Below are 26,072 nucleotides of genomic sequence, written 5' to 3' on the forward strand. Positions count from 1 at the left end.
TGGTGACACTACATGCGTGTGTTCGCATCAGTGTATGCAAGTTATAATTTAGCATAGCGTAGATTTCCAAGAAAGTAGAGGGAAAAGGAAATTTTCACAAATTTAAGCATGCTTTGTGCTCTAAGGCTGAGAATTCTTTTCTCTGCTTTTGGTGAAACTGAGCTACCACTGATGGGTAGATTTCCCTTCAAAAAAGTATATTTCCCATTTATTTGCGCCGGAATTAAATAAAATCTAATTTTTAACAATTTTAATATAACAATATAGCCTGAAAAAAAGAAAATACATGCATTTGTTTTTCCAACCTTGACCTTCCTAATTGATTTTGTACTAAGAACTGTACTCTTTCTTTTTTTTTTTAATTTCTTTTGAGGTGTAAGGGAAAAACATAAATGAGTCTTGGTGTATGCTTTCCATGGGCTAAATGAAGTGGGCTCTAAACTTTTATCTAGATCTGTGGAGCTTGGATATAAATTGAAAAGATCACAGCTATAGGGAAAAGACCTATACTGTAAAGGCCTTTCTGCATAGATTATGAACATCATAACTCAGTAATTCTTTTTTCAAAACTATAGTTATAATTGGACCCAATGGGGGTCTCTCTCTTTGATCAGATCACAGTAACTGTGACTTTACACTGGAAAATGTCACTACTGTGAAGGTTTATCACCTGTAGAGCCGGTCTTTTCTCTGATGCCATGTTCAGTTCTCATTAGCATTATTCAAAGTTTAGTTGTTAATTAGGTTGACACTTCAATTATAATCATCATCTACAAGAACAGTCGTGACTGCTTGCATAAAGAAACAAAAAGATATTCATTCTTGCATACATTTCTCAAAGAATGAAAGATGTTTTGCTGATGGTATGTGCTCATAATGTTCTGGTTAAAGAGTAAGTATATGTGTTACTTTGTGTAGAATTTAATGACATAAATATTGCTGTTACAGTTGTGTCAAAATACAAAGAGAGGCAGGAACTTGTATTCACAGCATAATTGAAGTTGGCTTATTTCTTCAGATACCCCTCATGGTTGTAATTAGGAAATTAAAACTATAATTGGGTGTAATTCCACATACCTTTAAAGAGTATTGCAACAATTCCAGATTGATAGAATATTTTTTTCTGTAATTTTTCCAAATAATGGCCATCTATACTAAGAAAAGATAGATCTTCTTAAGAAAAAGAAAAAAAGAAAAGTCAAGCACAAAAATAAATATGAATTTTTTCTTTTTCTTCCTTTTCTTTTTTTTTTAAAGCTACAAGTGCATTGTCAGAGTTATCTTTTTTTTCCCCCCTTTCACACATTTTATTTTCAAGAACAATTCAAAAGACAATATACCACTGAATTTATGCAAACCTTTCCCATTGTTAGATGCTGGTAGCAGCTACTCCTACGGTGCATGAGAAATGATGTAAGGTAGTAATTTGATATTTTAAAATAAAACAACTCAATAACTGAATTGCAAGTGAGCACTGGGAGTCCTTAAAAACAAACCTTTAAATATAAATTAAGAAAAACCTCACAGTCTTTATTCAAAATGAGAAGACAAGATTTATGATTGAAAAAGATCTGCAGAAAAGTGGCTCACATGCAGTTTACTGTAAAATAATTAAGCTTATTTATGTCAAGAGGCCTTGGGAAAAAAAGAGAGCATAACCAATTTGCATTAGCACTCTACCATCATCCCCTGCCTTCATTTCAATTAACAGACCAGCAGGTGCTCTTTGCAGTTAAAAAGATAAGCTATCAAGGAAGAGGATGAATTTTTGGCTGACCTGTAGACACCATGGTCTGCCTGCTGATTGGGTTCATACCTCACTGTACCAATTTCTGAGGTGTTAATTTAACTGCTCTACTCTGTCATGCAGGTCTCGGCCTTGAAAAATAAACTGAAAAAGCAGTCTACAGCTACGGGTGACGGAGTAGCCAAGGCGTTTCTTCGGGCACAGGCATCACTGTTTGGATCCTACAGAGATGCACTGAGATACAAACCAGTAAGACAACTTTTTTTATTCCATTGATTTACAAGAGCACAAGCTCATTCTTTTGCAAAGGAAATGGTGAAATATTATCCCAATCTGGAACATTTCAAACCAACTGTTTTAAGCCTTACTCTGAGCTCAGAATAAGTTGGCAATTCAGTGGACAATACTATTTCCTAATGGTGAATTGAACTGAAAAATGAATGCTTGTTCAGAGTCAACTTTATTTGTGTAACTTCTGTAACTTATTTAGTATAAAATTTGATTATACTAACAAAAGTGTTTACAGCTCACCTTTTTAATGTACTGAAGAACTGAAGAGACTGTGCCTTTCAGAGACTCAGTCATTTTTCACTGTACAGGTCCATATACTTTGCTGTGTTTGAGTCCAGAAGTTCTTTATTGTCTAGCAGATGCCAGATATGAAGATTCAAACATGTATCTCTGCATTTATACACTTACCTTGATTCTACTGAGAAGATAGTACAAAGGAAGACTCAGTTCATCCCATGAGTCCTTCAGAAATTGCATTTCTGAAGTTTTGATGGCTAACGTGTTCCAGGCTTTCATCCTTCTGGTATATGTAGGTGGCGCATATTGAGCCTTTTTGATGATAAAATTATTTATCAGGAACAACATGTGGATTAATTTCGAATTACTTTCCTGTGATATTTACAAAGTCCATCCATCTGATAAAAGTGCATCAACAGTGACTGAATCAACGTCTCAGAACATGGCTTTTCTACTGTTGTTTGTTTGTTTTTTATCAAGGCTGGACTAAGTTCAAAATGATTCAGACAAATACTGAGATTTGGCAGGTGAAAAATCATTTTTAAGGCATTAAATAGGGTCTGCCTCCTACCCAAGTGGTTCTCTTTCACATAGTCTTTATTGCCATGCCTTGCTGTCTATGCCACTAATAAGTTTTAGGCAACTATTGGGATTAAAAAGTGACCCATGTGAAAGCGTTTAAGGGTTTAGTGTAAGTATTTCTGTTTGACAGACATTATGTTTTCCTTTTTATATGAAAACTCAGTTTGCGTATGATACTTAAATTATTCTACCTGTTTTCAGAACTGCTGAAGAACAGCACGGTGTGAATTACATGAAAATAGATGTTTTCTACAAAACAGACACAGTTTATTCCATATTGGCACTACTTAGCATTGCGCAGGAAGGGGTAATCTAATTTGTCCCTTAGTCCAAGGATTAAGACATTGGTCACTGTCAGCTTATGTTTCAAGCAATTGCATCAAAAATTGTCTTAAACTACAGTCAATATATCCAAGCAAAATGATGTCAGTGTGGCTGATGTTTTTAACCTTAGTTCTGATCATAAACAGGATGGAGTCAGTCCTTTATGGTGAGTTTGTTGAATGGAATGTGTTTTCTTCAGCATTCTGATTAGCATCTCCATTGAATTCTGCTTTCCATTTTGTTTTAATTTGCCTCCTGCTGTACCTGAGATATCTGTATTTGCATTGTATTGGAAGTAGTGCATCATACATCACTTCTCTTGGCACGCATGTCTAAATGACCTTTACTATCTTTGTTTCTGCATCTTTTTTTTGAGTATTAATTAATTACTTTTTTTTTTAGCTCAACAACTTCATATAAGAGAAGATATTTATGAAATTGTTGTGGCCTGTTTATTTTTTTTTTAATATTTGTATGCTGGCAAGTGTCAGCATATCTTAGATTGGCATCGACTTGTCCAAAGACCAAGTGTATATATATTAAAAAAAATTTAATAAAATAAAATTGGGCTATGTTCACACTGTATTAACTAATGTAGTTTTTTACAGAATGTTTGCGATAGGAAAACTTACTAAGAGCTGAACTTGCTCCAGACTAGTAGAGACTAAAAGGAGCTGTTCTGTGATAGTTCAGCTCATTTTACATGAGCCTTTTCAACTAAGTTTTGTGCCTTGCAAATTAGAAGGTTCAAGAAATCCAGTCTCATTTGACTGTATTGGGAGCATTTGTCATTAGACTCAGGACATGTGAATTGTTATTGCAAAGAAAATATTTGTCTTGGAGTCTGTCATGCTAAATCTAATGAAGAAAATCTAACTCAGAGAGTTTATTTATACTCTTTTAGGGCACAAGTAATATTCTCACCAAAACTTTGTGAGGGATATACTCAAAATATTTTCTAGATAATTTTGAAATACTTTTGCTGTAAATAAGCTTGTTGTATTTTCAGAATAAAGAAATGGGAGGCTTTAGGATACCATTTTTTAGGATCATAAGCATCCTAATGAAAAGTAAAATAATGTTTAGATGGTTATCACTTGCCTATAAGTTTAAAAGTATGTTCAAGTGAACTACTTTATTTGCAGCAGGGTGTTCTGTATGATTTTAACTTGAAACATGAAACAACTGTCATTAATATTCACTTTGAGTAAAGAACAGCTTTGATAGTGTCTGTACTCATCCAACACTTCTCTTCATTCCAAACGCTGTTCATCACACTGAACACTCATTCTGTGCAACTGTTTGTTTTCAGCATAGGACAGATTCTACTTGGTGTAGCAATATGTCTTGAACAAGCGTCTAGCAATTATTGAAAATAATGTGATTGGTGAAAGGGAAAACGGGAAGCTTCAGGGGTCTTGAAAGGAGTTCATGGGACTCCAAAAGACCATATGGAAAATTTGACTACTTGAATACTGGCAGGAAACATGATGTGCAATGGATATAGGTGATAATAATTTTTTTTGTGTCTGTAATAAATGATAAGAAAAATATCAATCCAGTAAAGTTTTCAAGTAAAGCAGAAATATGTTTTGTGTGATTTGTGACACTGAATTAAAAAAAGATAAATCAGTCAAATCTAACTGCCAAAATTATTTTTTATAATATGTGGTGATTTACTTTAGCAACTATTGCATAATAGGAGTGGATCTGTAGAGCAAGTCAGTACAGCTGGTGATAAGGACCTGGCATCCACAGAGTGTGCATATCTAGCTTTATGTGATTCTTTATTATTATTCATATTATTTATTTTAGTGCTGACTACTAAATGTCTACAATAGCTGAAGACCATTTTCTGATTTACCTTAATTCTGAGGGAATCCACTTCATGTGTGGTTGTTGAGGAGTGTCTGAAAATATTGCTTTTATTACCAGTTTTAATATCCCATCACGATTCCAAGATTTTGATAAGGAAGAGAAAAAGAAAATAAAATGGATTTTTATCTTTATTGGGTTCCTTATTTGAGAAATTTCTATGTATTCAAAAGAAAATCTGCTCAGTGAAATATCAGTGTTTTGTTGCGCTAGCCCAGCTAGAGGTTGCAGTATTAGCCATTGTGTGATCTCTAATGTCAGTAACCATGAACAATTTTGGTTCCAAGAGTCTGCCCCCACTGTGACATTTCAAAGATCAGAGTATTGTGAGGTGTCCTTAAACCATGTAGATGCATGTACATATAGAAATTATTTTTATTTTGTCTAGTCGTTACTTGAACTTTTTGTTGCTCTTATTTTCTTTAGGTAGTCCAACATTTGGGAAAAACAGCCTTGCAGGTGTAAACCACACCAATCAAACATCTTAGCAATTTTAGCAATGCTATGGTGGCCAGGGAAAATGAACTTTACACATGAACTTATGCAAACTTTGTAGATAATAAGCAAAGACTAGATTTTTTTTTTCTCCATTAAATATATACAATATAGTCAAAGATAACAAAACAGTGAGTGGTGTTAAAAAAAAAAATAAATCTTTAAAAGGCAGCATTTCACTGACTGTATCTAGAAAGAAAAAGGTAGGTGAGATTTTGGGGTTATAAGAGGAAAAATAATAATGAATAATAAAAGAGAACTTTTATCATTGGGAAAAGGAGAAACCGGCTTTCCGGCTTTGCTTAAACTAGCAAACATTAGGAAGAATTATAGGTATGATTTAAACAAGAAAAATGTAGTCCATCATGACAAGACAGATACATTTCAAATGTGTTTCAAAGAAACAAATCTTCTTGGAGACGTGCCTGTTTGAAAACTAGGGGTTATAAGCAACAATAAGTTATTTTCTGCTTTTGAAGAATTGGCTTTTCTTCAAGAATTAGCCAGCAAAAGATAGTCGTTCAAGAAAATCATCTTCAGGTTTGGGGGAAAAAATCATCAAAGCTATTAATGTTAAACCAAAAGAAATAAACTCAGCATATCTTTGTTTTAAGTTATGATGATTATAACATCATTCATCAGAAATTAGGAAAAGAAGAGCAAAGGCTAATGGCATGATTTGGAATTCTTGCCAGCAGGAGCTCATAGTCTGATTGGCATTCTAAGGGGTTGGGATAGCCTCCGTATTGGAGATAGCACAGCCTGTCAGACCTTGCTTTATTTGAATGCTTTTTCAAGTGCTTTAGCCTGCACATTTTAAAGTACACTTTAAGTAGTTATATTAACTTCCAAACAGACCCAGGTATTTTATTTAAAATGATAGAAATTAGAATAATGCAATTAAGTGTTATGATAGGGGAACTAAAGGATATTTTAAAATTCAGAGTGCTCCTGAATGCGTGAGAATGCTTAAGCAATAGTTGCTTATATTCGAATTTCAAAATGAAATCTTCTTTTGAGGACACAACTACCTTGAGAAATGGGCATTGATTTGTTTGCCTTTTCCCCAAGTTAGGCATAAAAATTACAGTAGAGAAATGGAGAGTAGTAAAATGACAGAATGTAGCTTGTGTTTAAATACCAAACCATCCTGTGTTAAACCTGTTATGTCTCTTTATTGTCCCTTCTCTAAGAACCTTTTTTTCATGTTAAAAGCCATACTGTTGTAGTGGTTCTTTATTGAACATAGATGTTAATAGCAGTGTTAGAAAGGCCTAATTGTAATTTCAAGAAATGCCAGCTCTTCTGAATCTTTGATGGCAAGAAATGGGCAAATCTTGCAGTAATTTGTTTGTAATTTTAAATGGTACCTTCATGAGTAGAACATATAGTTAAGTCATACTCAGTTATTTTCTGGATGGTTAGCTGTCAGGCCAACAACTGAAATTTCATCTTTTTACTTCTTTGGTTTTAAACAAAGGAATTTTCATATGACAGTCAGAATGATGTTTAAAAACGAACTTTTTTGATAAACGATACAACGCTGAGGAATATTTACTTACCTTATATACTCATTTTATATTAAGCAAGAGTTGACATGTATATATATTATAGCAATAATATAAACAGTGTAAGAGTCACCTTGTTCTAAAAAGATATGAATGTTTCCTCAAACAGTTGAAATGCGAGTACATCTTGCTAAACATACCTTCTACTCTACACTAACTTTCCTTTTAAAACCCTTGCACGGTTTTAGATCACTACTTTCCCATTCCGTTGTGGTCAGCATAAGTAGCTTTCTTAAACTGCAAATGTAGCTTGGAGTGAAAAATGCCTGCTGTGTGTGGCAAGCCTTGAAAGGGAAAGAAAATTCTATAGCAACTGTTGTTAAAAGGACACATATCTTGTTTGGGCATAGGCTGTTTGGTCTGTTTGGTCTGAGTATTAGCTGTCTACTTTTCAGTATGGAGTCCCTACTGGGTTTTGATCGAACTGGTTTTGAAAGTACATTGTAGATCAATACGGAAGGGGCCATTTGATGCTGAAGTAGTTAAATATCAGTGGTGCATTGTTACAAAACTCAGAGTTTCTAACGGTACCCAGCTGTATTTGCAGAAACATGAATATTACATGCTTCATGTCCAAAAACTTCTGGAGCTTTTTTGTTTATATTAGATTAATAGCTTCATTTTTAAATAGCAATCCTAAACCTCTCAGGATTAGAGTAAGTCTTGAAGATTTGGCAAATCTTTATTAGGAAAACAGTGTATTTATTCAGAGCATGAAACAAATGAAAGAAATAAGTGTTAACATTTTGATATAACAATTTGATATTTAATGTGATTTCAATAAAGTTACAGCAGATAATCTAAAACTGAAATCTGAAATTTCTACAGGTTTCAAGAGATTTTTTTTCCCTCTAAAGTGATGAACTGGTAGGAGCTTTGTACCTATCAAATCAAGTTTTTAAAGCAACCTTACTATCAGTAGATTGCAATAATTGGATTGCTTTTGGATCTGAACCAAATTAGATCTAAATACATTTTCAGCCTTGGCTATTCTTTTTCTGAACCTTATTGATGAGGCAATAAATGCACCAATGCATGAGTGCTTACTAAATATCTGATGTATCCACTGATAGAGAAATATTTAGGAGACTAGCACAGCTATACATTAAAAATGTGTGTTGAACTGCCATTTCCTGGTGTTCTGCTATATGGCTCAGGCTGGAGAGTTGCTGCCAAGGAGAACTCTTGCTGCTCTCTCTTCCTAGGCTGATATGAAGGCAAGAGCAGGATTATTTTCTCTTTTACTGGGAGCTAACCTCTCCTTTCTGTCTTTCCCACAACTTTGGGGAAAGTAGCAGTAAAGGCTTTGCTTACTCTTAATTTTTCTAAAGAGTATGCATTGAAAATAATATCCTTTTCTTTCTTTGGCTCTAAATTTAAGGTTTCATAATCTGTTGTGAGTCATCACCAAGTCAATTCTGCACTCCCACATAGCCTCTGTATTTTCATAAATCATTTGTTGTGTAAAGAAATAAATAAATAAGGATCCTTTTTCTAATTTGCTGCCTTGAAATTTTTTTGGAAGAACAACAGAACTGAGAAGAGAGTCTGCCCTCAGGAACACCATGTCTTGTACCACCATATCTCACTGGAGACTGTTTCATTTGTTTTGAAGCACTTTGAATTTGCTAAGTAGCTTGAGGTCATCTTCCTAAGACAGAAGTCGTCAGGAGCTCAAGAAAAGCTAATGCAAAGTGGGTCAGGAAGGCAGTGCTATTTAAAGTGCCACAAACAGTTCAAGCTCTTTGACAGATTCAGCATGTCCTGCACGTGTATAGTGTTCACCAGTTATCTCTGGGGAAGCAGTAGGTGGAGTAACTGGAATGCTCATCTTGGAGTTGTGATGGAGATGCTCTACCGAGATGGTTTTGTGTATCATTTCACGCCAGGTACTCTGTGAAAGGGAAAGGATTGTGTTAAGTAAATTTGCTTAAATATTGCTTCTAACTCTTCCTGGGAGATTTTTTTTCTAAAATCAGTGTTTCCTTAAAGATGTCAGATCATAAAGCTTAAAAGCAAGTTAAGCATGAACTTGCATGCCTTTCTGAGTAAGGATTGAACCTCTCTACAGCTTCTCAATACTTTCAATTTAAGTGCTGTGGTAAGATATCCAGAATTTGATTTTACCTATGGCAACATGCCCCTGCAAATTGAAAAAGAGGGAAGCTTTTCATAGGATTAGAATAGGATTTTAAAAGGACCTGAGAGTGGTTTTACTGCTAGATTTCGTTGAATCATTCTTACATCATTTAAAAAGAAAATGCAAGATATAAAAAAGCATTTGAAAGTGATTTAGAGCTACTCTGACAAATTCACAAAGGTCACGTGCCGAGAATACCCTGTTGTATTCTAGAATCATGGAAGGTCCCAGGAAGGCAGGAAAATGTATGAAGTACCATGTGTGATTACAATTAACCAGGGTATGGGGTGGAAAGCAGTGGTGGTCATGGGCATGAATACATTTGTCTTCAAAGTGGCTAACAGTTGGAGCCTGACAGAACTTCTGTTTTATTGTCAGGAAGATCAATATAAGGAGGTGCCTTTGATCTCTTTTTTCCTTTGAGTGTCTGAGGTGTCTTAGTCCATCGTGGATATTTAGTTTTTTGGGTAGTAAATCATCATAGAGTCAGATTTAAGTACATAATTTTGTTGGATTCCAATATTTCATCTTACTAATCATTTCTGAACTGATGACTTCTTTGTTCTGTATACTTGGATGGGAGGCCTCTTGGATTTGTGATGAAATCAATTGATGCCTTTATCGCCACACAAATTTCTTAGTGTACGTATTACTATTCATTTAAATCAAACAGCTTGAAATATTTATCGCAAAGTATTGAAAAGAGTAACAATTTGAGAGAATGCCTGTCAGTAACTTCCAGTGCTCTGTACGCTCTGTGGATAGCAAATTATGAATCTAATTAAGGGATAACATAGGAGCCACTTCAACTGTTTCTGAAGAATCTTTATTTTTGAATGGGTGCTGTTTACAGTTAATAAGATTTCAACAGATACTTCATTTTCAATGAGTACTTGTTTATTTTTCCATCATTAATTTTTTTTTTTTTTTTTTTTTTTTTTGTAGAGTGCTTGGTAAACTATGGACTATGTGCTTTCCTTGTGTTGTGATCATGTTTTATTTTACAAAATGTTAATCTGGTCCATTTAGATTTTTTTCTGAAAGCCAATGCTTGCGACTTTTGTTATAGTGGAAATAATGTCAAAATAAATTTAAATTTGTTGCAATATTTTCCTGTTAAATGAGAGTAATGACTGTTGAACTATTCAAAGCAAAGGACCTGCTATCCCTCAAACTTTGAACCACTTTTTTGAAATATTTAATGGAGAGTAGTTTAGAGGTAATATGAGCCAACTGTAAACCACTTGCCTTTTTCTTGCTACATGTTTTTTGTAGACTAGCGTTAAAGTTTCATAAATAAAAGGTTCAATTGCAACATGTTCTGAGAGCTATTTAAAATGTATGAAGATTTCTTTGCTGTTGTCTGTGTTGTTGTTTTTTTTATTTTATGCATATTTAGTGAGATCTTAAATCAACATCTTTGTATACTGTAGTTAACATACAATGTTTTCCATTTAAACTCTTTTAGGGAGAACCTATAACTTTCTGTGAGAATAGTTTTGTGAAGCATCGTTCCAGTACTACTAAACAGTTCCTGGAAACTGCTGTTAACCTTCAGCTGTTTAAACAGGTATGAGATGGTAAAAGACCCAAATTGAATTATTTGCTTTGGAAATGCATCCCTACTTAAATATATATCCCTTTCTGTCATCTTATGAAACTCCAGGATAAAATAGAAGTGTTTGTGTACAGGAAGTCATCCTAGTTTTATTCTATTATTAAGATTTCATTTATAGTTTAAAAACAAAACAAAAAAAAAGAGCGGGGGAAAAAAAAAAGAGAAAATAACTCCAGGGTGCAGAACTGGGGCAGCACTTGTTCAGAGCCAGTCAGCAACTCCTGTAGGCAACAGAAATTGTGGATCTCCCAGCTTAATGGTGGAATTTAATTTTCAGCTTCTTCGGCTCATGACCAAAGATCTGAACTAAGTGCTCGCTTAAATTGGACTTCAGTAGCATTTTATTTAAAAACTGGGTTCATACTGTAATTACAGCTTTCATTTCTAGGGTTTCTGAAGTAGGCATACAGAGAATGTTGCCAACCCATGTCATAGGGGCAGAACAATATTGTAGGAAGCATACTGTAACTGATTAAGGAAAACCTGAGACTCAAAGTAGTTATTTTCCTGCAAATACCTGGAATGATTGAGGCATGAGAATTCATTTTGAAGTAATCTAATGGACCCCTGTGAAGGTAGATTACAGTAATAGATAAGAGAAATTCATTATATATAGGATTTCCTGATTTTTCAAAGAAATACTTGTTGCTAATCAGTAGTTAATGTCTGTAGTAAAGATTTATGTAGGGATGATAGGTCTTCAGTTGTAGGGAAAAGGTTTAACTTCACTGAAACTATGGGCTTGTCGGTGTGGCTCTGAAATTACTCATTATGTTTTAATATGCTCAAGTAAAAATAATCAGTTGATTGTTTATAGCTAGTTTTTAATTTTATTCACACTAAAGGAAATAATATATTACAAAGGATTAGGAAATAGTAACAATTTTGATGATGTGTGTGGTTTAATAGTAAACATTTTTTTTCTTTCTCTTTGTTGCGATTGTTACTCCCACTTCAGCTAATCCTCAGCCCAGCTGCATCTTTTATAGCTTTTCCCACTGAAAATGAGCTGTTTTAAAGGTTCTTTTCAACAGAATAAACAGTTTCTATTATGTTCCTGAACATGACTAATTGTTAAGCAGTAAATAATATTTTAGAAGCAGAAAATGGGTGTGTAAAACATGTTTGGGTGCTTTTTGTGTTGACTGACAAGGAAGCTTAACTCATGTCATTTGTTGCTGTGGGTTCTTTTTATTGTTGTTTTTGTTCGTTCGTTTTTGGGGGGGGTATTTATTTTTTTTTTTAAATCTTCTCTCTCCCCTCCACCTCTATTCTTCTTGGAAGTTCATCAAATTACCAGGAAATCACGTTAGGATCATTTCCAGCTTCCTTTGTTTTTCGAGGAGTTGTACTGTTACTTGCTTCTGCTGTATTTCTGTCTTCAAGCGTAAGGAATTAATAGTAGCATGTGTCAAATAGTTCGAGTGTCCAGGGAAACTATTAATTCATTCCTAGAATTAGCATGAATACTAATGTTAGAATACTTTGTTAAACAATATAATTGTAGGAATAATATACTTTGAGCTGCTATTGTTTGGAAATTCCTTGCTCCACTAAAGTTCTTGTTCTTAGTAACTGTTGATTCACTTGGAATTTTTACTGCTCCCTACATATATTTATATGTATGCGTTTGACTGACATATAGCATCCTCTGTCTTCCCTCTTTAGCAGTATGAAACCTTCACAGTTTCATACAGTCTGTCCTTTACTTTTAGAATTCAAAAACATTTAAGGAATCTGAAGTTCTCTTTAGTCCTATAAAATCCAAGAGTAGCATCAGAGTTAGCATTTTTCATTAAAAGTGGTAGTCAGGAACGGTGTCTCTGGATCTGTAAGAGAATGCATTACTTGAGCTGATTTTCCAGGGACTATGGCTTTAAAAATGAGAGAAGAATGTGATGTAAGGCATGCATGGTTCCAAATGCTATTTTTTTCATTTAGTAATTTAAATGCAACTCATAATAGTAAATGACTCGGAAGTATTGATTGCTAATACAGTTAGTAATATTATCACTTCCTTTAAATAATTTCAGGGGTTGGTGTTTGTTGTTTTTTTTTTTGTTTATTTGGACAGATCTATTTTTCAATATTTGCATTTAATACTCAATTGAACTAATCTTCTAAAAACTAAAATTCAGCTAGTGTCTCAGCCTGCTGTTGATAGAATTTTACCAAATGTTGAGTATGTCCATAAATCTTTTGCTAGTCCATGGTATGGAATGAACTCATAACTTTCCCCAAAGAGATAATGCCTTACAGTTCAAAGTATGGCTGTTTTTTCTTTTTCTTTTTTTTCTCAGCAGTAGCTAAAGATGTTCTTATCTCTGTTCTCACTGTGAAATAATCCAGTGATCCCAAAGAGGTATGACCATGAACCCAACCTGTTTGGAAAAACGCCAACTTGGAGTGAAATGAAAAAACAAGGAGTTGAGACGAAGAGAAAAAGGACTGCTTATCTTTGTGCTTGTCTCATTATTGCTGCTGGAATTTTTCTATTCTTAGAATGTAATTTGTTTCATGAAGATATTGACAAGCATTAGATTGTCATTGACATTGTTTGGATAATCTGTAGTAATATATGACATAACCAAACAATTAATTTTGGTCAATTCCTATGTACCATTTAGTAACAGTGAATAACTCATATTTCTTGTTAGGAGGTGAACTGTGTGTAATTAGGAAAGTGCTTTCTCTCTTTATCTCTGTTTTGAGTTAGCCTTTTCAAAATAAATAAGGAGGGGCTGTTCCTGAAAGGAATTTTGAACCTTTAAAAATGTTCTTTGAAGCTTGTTAATTCCTGAAAACAGTGTATTCATTTCTTCCGAGAGGTTTAATCATTAGTTATCTTCTTTTGACACTTTCTGACCTATTTGAATCATTTCATTCTTTATATATCCATAGAGATAGATTCAAATTCACATACTCATGCAACTGCAACCTGTACATAGGGATGATTATTGCAATATGTACCTGTAGTTGCAACTAAATAGGTGTTACTTGTGTTAGAACTTAAAAATCCCATGGTGTCAATCTGAACTGTGCTCAGTCAGATGGAGAGTCTGCCTTGGCATCATGCCCCACTTCATTTTTGCACTTGAGTGAAATGTCCTTCAAGTTAGTTTGCACACTGCTGATCAAATCCGTGCTGCTATGCCACCATTTCTGAAAACAAGCCACAGTGATTCTCTTTCAGTACAGGCAGTTTTCTATGATGTCCCCACACTTACTGTCCTCATAAGGTTACTTCCTGTAAAACATATCCATTGGATTTTTAATGGGGCTTGATTAGACACTGTAGATTATCATTTCTTTGAAGTTCACGTGGTGAAATGTGTCCAGCTGTTTGTTCTGTGTACTTCAACTAGCTTTACTTTGGACCCATTGATGTGCAAAGCTGAAAGGGAGGTTTGTTTATCATTTTCTGTTTACGATAAGGGGTAACCTCAGGACTTCCCACATAAATCAAGGAATTCTTGTCTGTCTTTAATTGATTATGATAATACAGAGTTATCATAAACATATGCTAAAACTTTTTAATGCCATTAGGAAAGCAAGAAGAGCTTGAAAGCAATTGAAAGTAACTCTGAACAAACTGTTATAAGTTCACTGGCTATAAAATTTTACAAATTGTTTTTGTAAATTGTACATGTTTACTCAATATAAATAAAAGTAGCAAAAATTCAAAGGAAATAAGTGATATATTTTTTACAGTATTTTGACATTTCTGCTGTTCTTGGTTGAAAAGTCCATATAAAATTATGTATTATCCGTAGGCCATATGTTATCTTGAAGATAGAAATTCCATCATAACATACATACATACCATTATAGCATTGTAAAGAAATATAAGGACCAACCAAGTGTGAATTTTTTGGTTTTTTTTGTTTTAGTTTATTGATGGTCGACTATCAAAATTAAATGCAGGAAGGGGATTCTCTGATGTCTTTGAAGAAGAAATCACAACAGGAGGATTTTGTGGAGGTACAGAATTAAAGCGTTTTACTTGATGCTTTTTCTCTGAGAGCTGTTTAACATGATGCCCTTATACATTTTAGAAGTCATTAATGTTTGTACTGTTTCAACATTTCCATTCATTCCTGAAAGGTTTTAGCCTTCAACAATTGACTGCTGGGATGAATAATAGTATGCATCTAGTTGTGTCAATATAACAAAAGAGGATATTTTGTTTTAATCCAGTAAAACAATACTTAGGTTTTAAGATGTGATCAAATGTGTCACTATGTCAGTTGCATTTTGTCTGCACATTTATACTACCTGTTAAATTCTTTGCTAACTTCTTAAAAACAATCTTCATCTTTGTGCTGTTGATTGTGTTCTGGATAGTTAGGTTTTAAAAAACTTACCCAACTTTTTCACATCTAATTATTTCTGCAGTGCAAAAAGCAGTGGCTTTTGTTTAGATAAGTGAATTATCTATAGAAAGTGTACTACTGAAGAAAAAGAAATTGAACCTTGATATTGATCAACTGTATATCATCTGAGAAGAAATATAGAAATACTTGCCTTCTTCATTAAAAAAGTATTTTTCCTGGTGATGTTTCCAACGGTTGTGTTCACTGACAGTTATTTTAACGCTTTTCACATTCATCAACTTACAAAGTTAACCAATATAGAAGATCGTGTGCTGAATCAATTTCTGATTATTGCAGGATTATTGCATGGCTCCCTGTTAGACATTTATATACCCTATCTGCTGTATTTCTTTTTGAGGCACTATATCTGCTTTCAAAATCTTGGATCACAACATGCATGACAGCATGAGCACTATCTTATGAAAGCAAAGTAGAAGCTTCCTTGATAAATGGAGGCTCTACCAAATCCATTGAGTTGCAGATGGTTGCGACGGATGGGCTTTCTTTGCAGGACCACTCTTACAGGGGCATGTTCCCAGGGCAGAGAGCATGAGATGGTGTATTAATTCAGAGCCAGCCTCACCTTCTGCAAAATGCCCTCACTACACTCAGAGTACGTGTCCTTTAAAAGGTTTTCACTGCCTTCTCCCTCCCTCTGAGTCTTGTGCTGTATGGTCTAGCACGGTTGTTTTTTTTCCATGATTAAAGTGTGATTAAGTTAAACAGAGATTTGCTTCCTTTCTATCAGTACAGCATAGCTTATGCTACTATGTATACAAATTTTAGCCATTGAGCATCTGTTGGTAAGATAGGTAATAGGTCAATATTTAGTCTATTCGCTCACTGCAGTTAAGTGTCAAGAGTCCTCTATAAAACTCCATTAGAGCAGAGAGAAAGTTTGATTTTTGGCCATGTACTGCGGCTTGTGAACCACGTCTCATCTGGGCAGGAGTGTTCGGCCTCAGGATCCCTTCTCACTTGGATTGCACTGCGTGGTGACTTTTCAAGTCTCTTGAGCTGCATATTGCCAGGTTGTGGACAAATTGCTTAGGGCATATATTCAGTATTTACATAACTGCTGTCTCATTATCATTATGAAGTGCAGGGCTAACAATATGTATGCAATTGAAGGTGACATTTTTGACACTAATGGCGTAGAACTATGATCTTTTCACAGAGTTGAATCCCATGCATCTTATCAAATGGTCCAAAGTTTTAAACATACAAACAAACAACAACAAAAAAAACCCACCAGAAAAATAAATCAACCAACCACCACTAACACCAACAAAGAAAGCCCGTAGATGACACCCAGTCTTCAGGAAATTCATAGAACTTTAGAGAGCTATAAGCTGTCAGAAGGAGAGTTGAATGCATTTTAGAGTAGAGAAAGTGTAATTTTAAAATTGCACATTCAATTGGAAAAGTTTTTTTTCAGTTTTCATTTTCCCACATATGGCCACCATAACTAAATCAACAGAGAAAATCATACCGGAAATTGGAAAATATTTTTATAAATAATTTGTTTCTGTATGCTGATCAAATTTTATTGCCCTAAATGTGAAAAGACATTCAATAGCCATCTTTTTTTATGCTCACATCTTCTCATTCTCATACTGCATGCTTTTTCACACTACCTTCCCTGGTAGTTCCAGGGAGTCAAACAGAAGAAGTAAAAACTTAGTAGTATTTGCTTTTGGTTTCTCTTTGACATTCTTAATGGAGTTTAGATCATAATAATCATCGATTTCTCTCATTTCTAAGCCTGTTCTGCTTTCACTCATGCTAACCTTCCTGAGAGTATCACTGTGTCAAAATGACTTATGTGGATTTTAGTGTCATGGGTGAAAGTTGTACAGCTTGGTACAACTGCACACAGTTCAGTTTCTCCACCTCACTTGGCAAAGAAACTTGGGAATACCTCTTATTCAGTTAGTTCTCAGTCACATTTTAGGAACTGAGTGTGATTTGGTTTTCCATTAGCTCATGCAATAAATCTACCAAGGCTTTACGTAATTAATTTATTGCAAAGCTAAAGTTTTGTGATGTCATTTTAGAAGTCTGTATCATCACAGATGTATCAATATGCTCCTTGAGAAACTGCCAGTCTCCAAAATTTCATCATGTCAACATGAACGTCTTGGTTGCAGTAACTCACAGTACCAGAGTATTCAAGTGATTCATCTCCTCTAAAACTCACACAGAGTGGGGATAGGTGTTCAGCGGAAGCATGTTTTGGAAATAGTATTCATTTCTTCAACAAGAGCTTGATAGAATTTAACCCTGCGCTTGGTGGCATGATAGCTCTACAGAAACCGATAGCTATCACTTGCCTTATAATTATTCTTTTTTCCCCTATAGAAAAAAAAGGTAGATACAGTTAGCATGTTGCAGTGATTTTTCCTAAGCGTAAGTACATGATGATGACATAATCTTCAGACTTTTCTCGAGTGTTTTTTCCTTGGGATGGAACCATCTGCATTTCATGTCATTGTCTTACTTGAAAGGTTACCCAGTGGGATCATTATTCTTTGAACACAATTCATTTAGATATTCTTTCCTTCAATTTGGTGTTTTCTTTTCAGAATTTTTAACAGTATGTTATGCTTCTGTAGGTTTTAATTTCTCTTTGCACTTCAATTGGAATTGAAAAAAACATTGTGAAAAGGTAGGAATTCACAAAGAAAACAGAAAACATTAAATAAGTTTTTTTTTTCCCCCTTACTATATACATATTCTTATCTTTAAGTTCTTTGTCTCTCTGGAAAGAACAAAATTAATGAATAATCCTCTAAGAGAATTTTTAACGTGGACTTTGAAGGGGGCTGAAACATTTAAGATGTTGAATATATGTTTGATTTTGTTTTTTTCTTTTTTTTATATTTTTATTTCAGGAAATTCGAGATCTTACCAGCAATGGATGTATACTGTGAAGGTACAAATATATTGTTGGTTAAGTAATTGATTTTTTGAAAAAAATAAAACTAAATAAAAATATGTATCCTTGACAGCTTTCTTTCTTCAAAACTTTGCCCTCTTCCTTATATGTATATAATAAAAAAGTTTGTTTGTTTGGAAAGAAAACATATAAATATAACATGTTTACTGTGGGAGTGAGACTCAGTACAGTTTGATATGAAGCTTCTCACTTCTAGTAAACAGCATATAGTTAATGTGGGTTTGTGCAATTTGACTAACAGAAGATACTTGGTACAACCCTGTTATTCTGCAGGATTAGTCAAATATATTATTTTAGATAAATAGAATTCTTAGGTGATTAAACATGATAGTTATTTCAAGTTGAAGTATTTTGAAGTTACATAATTTAGGGTAGGAACGCAAGATAAATAGCTGTAACTTCTGAATTGATTTTGATATGGTAGCAGTGAATAAAGAATGACAATACATCATCCTGTTAGAATGCATTGATAAAAGCGTCAGCTCTGATAATGACGTACTGTAACCCTTGTGTGTCTGCAGACAGTAGGCTGTGGAAGGAACACAGCTGTGGCTGTTCTTGCCTCTTTAAGCTGTTAATTCTTTTCAGCACACTCAAATTGTCCTGTTGTCTTTACTTTTAACTTAGGTCATGAATGTTATTAACATACCATGTTTTGTTCGTTGCAGAAAGGCGGTGCACTGATCAACACAGCAATGACCAAAGCCACTCCGGCTGTGAAAACAGCATACAAAATTGTAAGATATCTATTTCAAATAAATTATATGTAAAAATGCCTTCTCTACCTATCATCTCTGATTCTTCCTGAATACTTAAAAACTTAAGTGTTTTATAAATATATTGTAGAGAAACACTTCAGCCTGCCAAATACTTTCAGCTTCATTCATTTTCTCAGTGAGCACTGGCTTTTAGAATTGATTTGGTATCTCCCAGATAGGTTATACATAAAATCAGACATTTTCGAAGAATCACTGTGCTGTTGTCGCATTCATAGTACTTACTTGAATATCACTTAACAAATTGATGCACAGCTGTAAAGTCTTTCTTTCATGGTGAGAATGTCATCAAAATATGGACTCTGGAAATAGGAATCCTTGTTTGCACTGTGGTCTGCTGACGTAGGTCATGCATTGCAAAGTCGACATGAGTCTAAAACATTTCATAAATGTTACATTTAATTGTAAATATGGACTCACAGTATGTAGTTATATAGCATATAGCTTTAACATGTGGTAGCAAGTCTTTTTAATTGAGAATGTTGTTCAGGACACATGGAGTCCTGTCTTACACAGATGTGATTTCTCTTTGGCAGTATGTGCTGCCCTATTGTAAAGACATGGTGAAGCATCAGTAACGCTTTTGTCTTTTGTTTCATCTGCTGTTCTAAAAATTGTCAGAGTACTCACACTTAGCTGGATTTATTGCTTTGAACTTAAAAATATCTTGTTTTAAAATCCTGTCTAAACAACAAAGCATATAAATTGTTAAGGTATAGCGAGCATGAAAAAATCCCACAAAACAAAGCAAAGCAATAGTTTAAAATGAAATGGGAACTATTTAGGGGTTAGATTTTAAATACACGAGAAAAGACTTTTGGCTTCTTTTTTGCTTTTCCAAATGTTCCATTAGTCGAATGCATAATAAGTAGTGCTGAATAAATCAGATGATCAGTCTACACCAGTGTACTTTAAGTAAAGTTTTCAAAGAGAATTTTTAATTTAAATCGGTTGAAAAAATAGCAGTCATGAAGAGAGAAACAGGTAAATAAATCTACTTCATATCTTGAACTCATTCATAATTTAAGAAATGGTTCATTAACAGGTTATCTGGAAATTATTCTTCTGTGGTTTTCATTAGCTTAGATTGTGCTTACACAATCTTATCCCAGCATTCAATTTTGTTAAATGTCCCTGATAAGATTTTTTCAAATCGATCTTCTGTTCGTTCCAGGGAGCTGGCAAATTTTTTGAGGATCTGTGTGCCTGCAGTATCGTCATGTATTTTCTCACACACTTGCACTTTGTGGAGCCTACCACCAGAGAAATGGCATATGCATGTCCTAGTTGCTAGATAACTGTCCTTGAGTAAACAATGTGATTTGTGCCATCCCTCAGAGTTAGAACAAAGTTGCTCCTAAATGCATCCAAAAGCTGTGAATGCGAGCTGGAAAGTTTAAAGTGGCTCTCAGGTTAGCATCTGCTACATAGCATCCCACTGTGCTCTTACTGAGCTTGTAGATGTATGATTTAAAGATGAAAACAACTCTCCGACCTCTTGAATCAAGAAGATGTTTTTTTTTTATCCAAATTTCCATGTACTGAAAAAATAGAAAAATAGTTGATTTCTGCATATTTTGGCCACTAACTATATTTTATAGTGTTCTATTTTCAAGACAACCTTGAAAACTTTTCTGGCTTTTTCCTATACGAGCTATATCCACATAAGAAGAACACACTTTCTATCAGGCTTAGTTTTCTTTGTTGTTTTGTTCCCCTCACCTATCTTTCTCTCCATTTTTTTCCCCCTCTGTCTTTCTCCCTCCCTCTTTCTCTTTCTTTTTTTTTTTTTTTCCCCCATAAGAACACGGTATTCTGTATTGATAATTCATTTCTCTATTGAAGAACAGTCTTGATTCTGTTTTCTATGCAACAGTGATCCTTAGCTGCCTATTTTAATACATACACAATTCTGCCCTAAATAGCAGCACTATTCTGTTCAGCAACACTGGGCAAAATCTCCATCTGCATATGAAATCACTTCATTTCTCTTAAGATTGATGTTGCCCTGCAAGTTGCCAGACTGGAACACTGTAGCAGTCATCTTGAAAAATCTTAACATTTTTCCAATGTGCCTTACTGCTAAAAAAGCCTTTGAAATTTAAAGGACCGTTTCAAATAAAGGCGTGAGTAAAGGCCATTTTCAGCCTGTCTTTCGTAATACCGGAGAATTTTTGAGCATGTGTGTTTTCACTGCATTGGCATGCATGTACTGAAAGAGCCCTATATATACTGACAAAGCATGAATATATCAGATATCCTGACAAGGCACGCACAACATTTGTGAAACAGGTAATTGTCCTTTATAGCATCAAGTGTAAAAAAAGGAAATAGGCGCAATAAGTGCGGCATCATAAAGTGTGTTGCATGGCTACAGAGTTACATGCGGCCTTTTAATTTTCTAGGCAAAAAATCACGCAAGGCAAGGAATAAAAGAAGTGAGGAGTAAGTTGAAACATAAGGTACGTAATACACTTCTACACTCTTACCTTGCTTCCTGTATGCTTGAAGCACATACTTAACAAATCACATGAGATTTGTGTTTTTAATGACTTTTGAAATATGCTTAGCCCTTTGTTCAACAATACATTTTTCATAACGAGCCCTCTGGCAACTATCTGTCATTCTATGCATCCACTGAATAATCTCTTTATTGTTTGCATATTTTATCATAGAACAACAGAGGTTTTCAAAGATGCATTAACAGGATGTATGTTTTCATAAAGTTGATTGCTTTGATATCACAATTGTAGCCTTTGCTTCAAGCTGAGAATTTGCGATGGAAGAGCCTTGCAGTGCAGTGTATTTCAGAAGGTGTAGTTCTCTGGCTTTCATAGGATATGTGAACAATTGCAATGTTTAAAAATGAATGAGCAGTTTCATTTTACAAAAGTAACATTGCAGAAATATCAGAAAAGACGTTTTGGGCATTTTGCAGCTGCTTTTCCTACTGAAGATTGTGTTTCCGCTTGAGATTTTTCTGTAGAGAGAAGGAAACATTTTAAAAATATATTTTATTCTATTTTAAGAAAACTTTCAAAAATATTTCCTAGAGACTTGAACAATCCATCTTTTAAATGACGATGTTGATAATTTGGCTTCACGAATAGCTAAATTTGATTTTCTTACTACAGATGGTATTTTCATGACAGTAATAGATTGTGGCAAGATAATTTTGAATGCTCTCTGCATGCATAATATGGAGGACCATATTATGTGCAGATAATGATTATAAATGAAGGAATTTGAATCTGTTTTGTTGCATAGGAGAGTGAGGAAGATTATCGAACTTGTGGTGCTGTTGCAGTGCAGAGTGCTCCGGTCTACACAGTGCATAGCGAGAAAAGAGAGAACTCAGAAAAGCGAAGACTTGCACAGGTAAGAGCCCTGAAACGTCTGTCCTACTTCACATGCATGCGAGGAAATTTTTTCCAGTTAGAGTAATGCATCAGTGAGTATAAGATTATTTCACTGTCTGTGTTTGAATAGCATGATTAAATCACAGTGTTTAAAGCAATACTTCTGTCATAGCATACTGCTCAGAAGCAGAAAAAATGCTATTCGTACTTCATCTCTGCTGAGAGGGGAAAACCCGGGAGATTTATCAGTATAGATCTGAGATTTAATTTGTCTTAAATCTGTTTCTGATAAAGGTTTCTTGTAGCAAATATGCTCTGCTCTATTCACAGACCTGTGTTAAGCCATCTATTTTAGTTTCTGGTAATGGAATACATCAATATTGTATTTGTAATAAATTGATCTGGCAGTTGCATGACTTTTAGCCCTGTTCAGAAAGTTATAATTTGTTATTTTGTTAATGAGCCAAGTAGTTAATACGATGTCAATCTCATCCTTTTGTTCTCCAGTCTGCTCTAGTCCAAAATTGCAGTAACAGGTGTAACGACCCAACTTTGGCAAGGGTTTTAATGGCTCTGTGTTCATTTTGACAATTTTATTCCAGACTTATCAAGAAAAGAGTTTTCATAATACTTTTTTACTTGCAAGGAATGTGCATATGTATGTATTTTAATGTTTGGATATAGATTTTGTATTACAATGTTATTGCATGCTTTTAATGACACAATGAATTTTTACATGTGGGTTTTTAACACATATATCTTCCTCAGATACCAAGTATTGAAACTCAATCCAGCTGATTGTAATAGTATTTTCTTTTTGCTCTTGAGTGCAATGATAAAAACTGAATTGCCATTGTAATCAATTGAGTTTCAAATTAGCTTTGCTTTATTCATAATGAATACAAAGTCAGTGAAGTTCAACATAGAATTGATGCAGATAATTGCTAAATAATGCTGAAATTGTATGTTAGCATTAAGTCATGATTTTTAGTGGGGTTATAAATAATACAATGATTTTCTGCATTGAATTATTTAGGCAGTTTTTAGTTTGTGCATGCTTTCATGATCCCTTTCAAGCTAGTGATAAAGTGTCAAACTGTGTGCCCTCGCTGTATTTTTATGTACAGGCAGCTGGGGTGCCTCCCTTCTTTCAGAAACTTGCCTGCAGCACATTCTCTTCACTCAGTATCCGAACAGAAGATATACTGTGCTATACGTATGGCTCTAGTACTGTAGTATTAAAAACAAGAATGGGTTCTTAAAATATTTGCTGCTAATAGATAACTCCTTTTAAAATACAGCAACTTCTTTCCCCTGCACCAAAATAATTTGATAATGTGAGGTAGTAAAAAGCTTTTTGTACAGCATAAAGCAATATACAGATTATATATATATATATTATACAGATCAGTGTAGGTGAATCTACAATTGTATGTATCTGTAAATATGTCACAAAATGCACTCTTGGAGGCATCAAATTCTTATAGGCTGTTTTTATTACAAAAATGTGCAGTAATTTGCTAGTGTGGTAGTCCTGCCTATTGCTATGTGCAGGAGGCAAGAGATTACTTTATCTCCATGCAATTTAGCATTTCTTTTGAGGGCCTGTTCTGACAGAACAATTAAACCTGTGCGTGTGTGATCGTTCGTACAGCTGCACACTGCTAAATCCCTCAATGTTATTGTTGTTATTCGTATCAGACATTTTCTGGTTTTGAGAGGAAGACAGAAGGTATACCATTCCATACGTTTCTATGCATGTATAGTTAGAGACGTATGTAAATACATGCATGCATACATAGATGCAGAAAGGGTTTGTTTACTGTAAAGCGTGGTAACTAACAGCCTCGCATTCTTGCCCTGCTACAACCAGAATGTCCCTGGTCTTCTCCCCAGCTCTTGTCCACAACACCACCTGAGCCCGGGATTAGGGTAAGAGCGAGCGGTGCTCGCTCACAAGAACTCAGATCTTGCGCTATTGCCTTTCCCTCCTCTTTACGCTGTTCCCCTTTTCTTCCTCTCCAAAGGCAAGTAAAGGCAAATACTTTTTTTTTTTTTTTTTAAAAAAAAAAACAGCACTACTTGCTACTTGGTTTAATTTTTGTTCTGTGGTAAGTCTTTAAGTAAAAATAAATGCAGTGTTTTTATGATTAGGTGTTGATTTTAATCTTTACATCCAAATAAATATAAATATGTGCATTGACAAGTGCACAAGAGAGCCAGTGTTTCAGAGCTGGTACTGAACCTATGGCATACAACAAATGAGTCTCATTGCTCCTATTATTGCTTAATATTATATCTATAGCACTCTCTCTATGCTGGAGATGAATCTTTCCACCTAGATTTCTAAAAATGGTACCCATGAGTGTCAGCAGCAATGTAATGGTACTGCTAATGTGGCAGTTCATGCATGTTGATAGATGATTAATATAGGGACGAGGTATTGATTAAGTTGCAGCATGAATCTGTTTGTATATCCACCCTAAACCTAAACAAATGACAAGCAGAAGAGAGAGTGCTTTTGATAATCTTCTTGCTTCCAAAGAAGAGGCACCCCTGCACTTTCTTGCTCTCTCTTCCATCTTACAACATTTAATAACTTAAGTATAAAGAATTTGTTGTTAGATCTTGACCTGTCAGATGCATGCTGTGAGCCGTTCCTTCTCTGCTGCTTGGAAAGAATGCATATGAAAGTCATCTAATACTTACCTGAGATACTGTACAATATAGTTCATTTGGATTGTTGTGTATGACGCAGAAGTTTCCTTCATTGTGACAGACCATTTTAAATATTTGTTCACAACAGGGTTTTGGGGACTGCTGTTCTGAATATGCCTTTACCCCAATAAATAGTAGTTTGTATGTGGGTCTGCTAATTAGTATGGTTATTTCCTGTTTTGTTGATGAGGCTTTAATAAATGTCAAGAGTACATCCACGAAGATCTCCCAATTAAGCTTTGCGTTTGTAAAACCCAGCCCCTTTGCTTTTGTGTGAAGATGACAGTTCCAACTGCAGCCTCAGCCTAACAGGGCTCCAGGGAAAGGATACTTCTCTGGTTTTATTGAAAACAAGGCCAGTTTGGCCCGGGGAGAATACCAGCACTGGTCACAGCACAGAGCTGTTTTTAACAATGAATATTTACTAAGCTATAGCACTGCTCTCACGGTGCTCTTATTTTTTCTTTTTTTTTTTTTTTTTTTTGCCAGATCAGCAATAGACTATCAGAAAAATAATAACAAATCAAAGCAAATTCTAGCATGTAAAAAAGCTGTCAAAATCTAATCGGAGGATAAATAATTAAATGTGTTATTGCAATTGCTCGTGATCAGCTTCCCTCCTCTAATTGGCATTTTGAAATTCTTTCCTAAAAAAATGAAATAACAGGAGCATGCTTGTGTGTGCCTTCGTGCACGCGTGCGCACATACACACAATTAATCTTTGCCTAGGATGAATTGTTCTATCTCTGTAATATTCATTTGAGCTTACTCTTGCTTAGGTTAGCTGTTCTACACTTTTCTACGTGTATGAGATTAACTGTATTGCAAATCAACATTAACAGATGGATTGCCCTAAGCAAGGGAAAACCACAACAAAATCTAGGGAAAGTGGAGGGTTGAAGCTTTTTATTGTTAAGCCTTATTAAAACCTTGGCATGTGCACCACTGTTAACCGTTTCATGCCTTGATTGAATAAGTCTCTGTTTTATCTTTACTTTAATTAGATATA

General features: G+C 34.7%; 1 protein-coding gene across 2 annotated transcripts in view; it reads left to right on the forward strand.

Moving 5' to 3' along the window:
- Nucleotides 1-26,072, forward strand: part of DENND1B (DENN domain containing 1B) — a 144,857-nt gene that overhangs the window by 98,333 nt on the left and 20,452 nt on the right. For both annotated transcript variants that reach the window (XM_048944265.1, XM_048944266.1), the window contains 7 exons: nt 1,871-1,996; nt 10,728-10,829; nt 14,768-14,858; nt 18,145-18,185; nt 18,878-18,946; nt 21,391-21,447; nt 22,253-22,363. In XM_048944265.1, the coding sequence (XP_048800222.1) occupies nt 1,871-1,996; nt 10,728-10,829; nt 14,768-14,858; nt 18,145-18,185; nt 18,878-18,946; nt 21,391-21,447; nt 22,253-22,363 (597 nt within the window). The remainder of the gene's footprint in view (nt 1-1,870; nt 1,997-10,727; nt 10,830-14,767; nt 14,859-18,144; nt 18,186-18,877; nt 18,947-21,390; nt 21,448-22,252; nt 22,364-26,072) is intronic.

The sequence above is a fragment of the Lagopus muta genome, chromosome 5 (assembly GCF_023343835.1).
Source record: "Lagopus muta isolate bLagMut1 chromosome 5, bLagMut1 primary, whole genome shotgun sequence".
In the NCBI taxonomy this organism is placed as follows: Eukaryota; Metazoa; Chordata; class Aves; order Galliformes; family Phasianidae; genus Lagopus; species Lagopus muta.